Below are 2,579 nucleotides of genomic sequence, written 5' to 3'. Positions count from 1 at the left end.
TTAGTTGGACAATTCCGTTGTACCATCTTAAATCTCACATGTGGTCTGTATTCCTCTAGAAACTATACTAGTAGTGGCTGGTTGTATGGAATATTTTTCAACCATGGATATCATGTTCTAGTCAAGTTATGCATGTTGTAATTAATCCCTTATATAATCTTCTTCCTACTCATAGTACCCTCATGCATGATGGAATTTCTCCTCTTCCATAATTGCCAACATGTGAAAGCTGGTGCTGCCTGGAAAAAAGGTTTTAGTTTTGGAGTACACTTTCATATCCCACCATTTAACAATTTCCTAATGGATATGTACTAATGGACCTATAATTCTCGCAGAACTAGTGTAATAATACCAAATTGATGAAGCAAACCCTCATGTGTGAAACAAATGTTGTACAGTTTCTTCTTGCTGAGGATAATCACAACACCTACATCTTGATACAATAGAAATATTCATCCTCTTTAAAACATCATCAACAAGTAACATGTAATTCCATAATCTCCATAAGAAGAAAAAGACTTTGAAAGGTACTCCTTTGATCCACAATCTTTGAAAATATATAGAAATCTCCCCCTTCTGTCTTTATAGATTTCTTGTACTTCCTACTGTGAATTTCCTAGTTCCTGGAAGCATCCACCAAGGGTTATCTTTCTTTTTAGATTTCTCAACAATATGCACCTCAAACTTGATGTGCTCAATGATATTATTAGGAAATACATCTTGTAACCTCTGATAATTCCATCCTTATGATGTCATGAAAAAATTAAGCTCATCTATGTTTTTAGCTATGGATGCTTCAAATGTTATCATTTGATTGAGAGCACCAAGCTTGGACCAACTATCTTGCCAGAGGCATTAAATTCACCACTTCTTAGTTCCCACCAAATCTGCTGATCCACTTGATCTCTAGCCTCCAACATTTTTTTCCATATTTGAGAGCCACCCTTTCATTGTACCTCAGTTGGTATGAGTTTCTTGCTATATTTGTTCAGTATGAAGGTTGACCATATTGCATTTGTTGTACTAAATCTCCACTAGAGTTTGGCGAAAAGAGCTTTTGACACATCATATAAAGATCTAAACCCAAACCTCCTTCATCCTTTGGAAGGCAGACTTTTTCCCATGCAACCCAATTTCTACTCCTACCCTCCTCTTTGTTACTCCAAAAAGAACTTGCAAATATCTTGTGTAGCTCAGTTTTGGTGTATTTGGTGGGTACTATAGCTAACAGCAGATACACAAGAATACTTTACAATTCATTATTGACTAGTAATACTTTGCCACCATATGACCAAAGCTTGCCTTTCTAGTTTTGCAGTTTGTTCTACACCTTTTTGATGAGATCATTGTAGTACATCTTTTTTCTCCTGGTATAGAAGATTGGACAGCCTAAGTATTTCGAAAGAAACTGGTCTCTTGAGAAACCAGTAATTTGCTCTACTTGCTGAGTTAAGTCACGTTCCACCTTATGGTACATGTAGACAACACTTTTCTCCTTGTTGATTAACTAACCAAATATTTCTTCATAATTCTATAAAATCTTCATTACCCTCTTCAGTGATTCCTTTTCTACAAATGCAAAAATGATGGTATCATCTAGATAAGGGAAATGATTGACATTGTGACCCTACTTAGGCATACCATATCCAACATAGCTTGAACAGTCAAATAAAGCATTTAGTGCTCTGTTTAGGACCTCAGCTGATAGTATGAACAAAGCTGGTGACAAAGGATCACCCGGCTTGACTCCTTTAGTTGAGTGGAAAAAACCTGTGGATTGTCCATTGAACAATATGGAATACCAGTTGTTGACAATCAATCTCCATATCATCTCATTTAATTGAGTACCAAATAGCATTTTCTGCAGCACCTTAGATAAGTATCTCCAAGATACTCTATCATATGCCTTTTCCATGTCTAGCTTGATCACTACATTACAAGGTTTTCCCCTTTTTCTAATGTCAGTGACAATTTCATGTGTTAAAAGGACATTCTTTATGATGTTTTTTCCTTTGACAAAGCCTGATTGTTTATGAAGTTACTTAGACTTATAGGTCTTAAGTCTGAGTACGTTTGAACTAAGTCCTTGGGCAAATAAGCAGGTTGGTGTATGTGACAGATTTAGGGAGAGTTTTTCCATTAAAAAAAAAAGCAACGACCATCTTATGAACATCAACCTCCTTCTTGGGCAATATAAACAGGTTGGCGTGTGTGACAGATTTAGGGAGAGTTTTTCCATTAAGAAAAGCAATGACCATCTTATGAACATCAACCCCTACTATATCCCAATAGGATTGGTAAAAGATCACAAAAAATCCATCAGATCCACTAGTACTTGCACAATTTAGATTGAACACTCCCCTTTTAACTTCCTACAGGCTTGGGACACTGCATAGATGATCATTCATCTCTTGATTAATCATTTGTGGAATATGGGATAATAAAGTATCATTGTTTGAATCCTCCTCCTGCGTGAACAGACTTAGGTAGAAATTTACTGCTTCTTCAGCCATCTGTGAATCATTTTCAAGCCATATTTCTGCTGAATTCTGAATTCTCTATATCTAAAGTTTTTTCCT

The 2,579-nt window shown here is 36.0% G+C and overlaps 1 protein-coding gene across 1 annotated transcript; it reads right to left on the bottom strand.

The window, feature by feature from the left end:
* Positions 1-988: 988 nt before the first annotated feature.
* On the bottom strand, positions 989-1,915 carry LOC132045892 (uncharacterized). Its single transcript, XM_059436463.1, has 2 exons — positions 1,642-1,915; positions 989-1,224 (listed from the first exon to the last, which is right to left on the bottom strand). The coding sequence occupies exons 1-2, from the start codon at positions 1,913-1,915 to the stop codon at positions 989-991; spliced, it is 510 nt and encodes a 169-aa protein (XP_059292446.1).
* Positions 1,916-2,579: the final 664 nt, after the last annotated feature.

Source organism: Lycium ferocissimum, unplaced genomic scaffold (assembly GCF_029784015.1).
Source record: "Lycium ferocissimum isolate CSIRO_LF1 unplaced genomic scaffold, AGI_CSIRO_Lferr_CH_V1 ctg8491, whole genome shotgun sequence".
Classification (NCBI taxonomy): Eukaryota; Viridiplantae; Streptophyta; class Magnoliopsida; order Solanales; family Solanaceae; genus Lycium; species Lycium ferocissimum.
This window is presented reverse-complemented; position numbering and strand designations above follow the sequence as displayed.

Bases quoted from the DNA above. Each gene is read 5' to 3' on its own strand.
- LOC132045892 (XM_059436463.1), bottom strand. From the start codon at position 1,915: ATGGAAAAGGCATATGATAGAGTATCTTGGAGATACTTATCTAAGGTG. The intron at 1,225-1,641 runs GTATGCCTAAGT...ATCTGCTGTTAG, and splicing joins TTCAAGCTATGTTGGATATG to CTATAGTACCCACCAAATAC.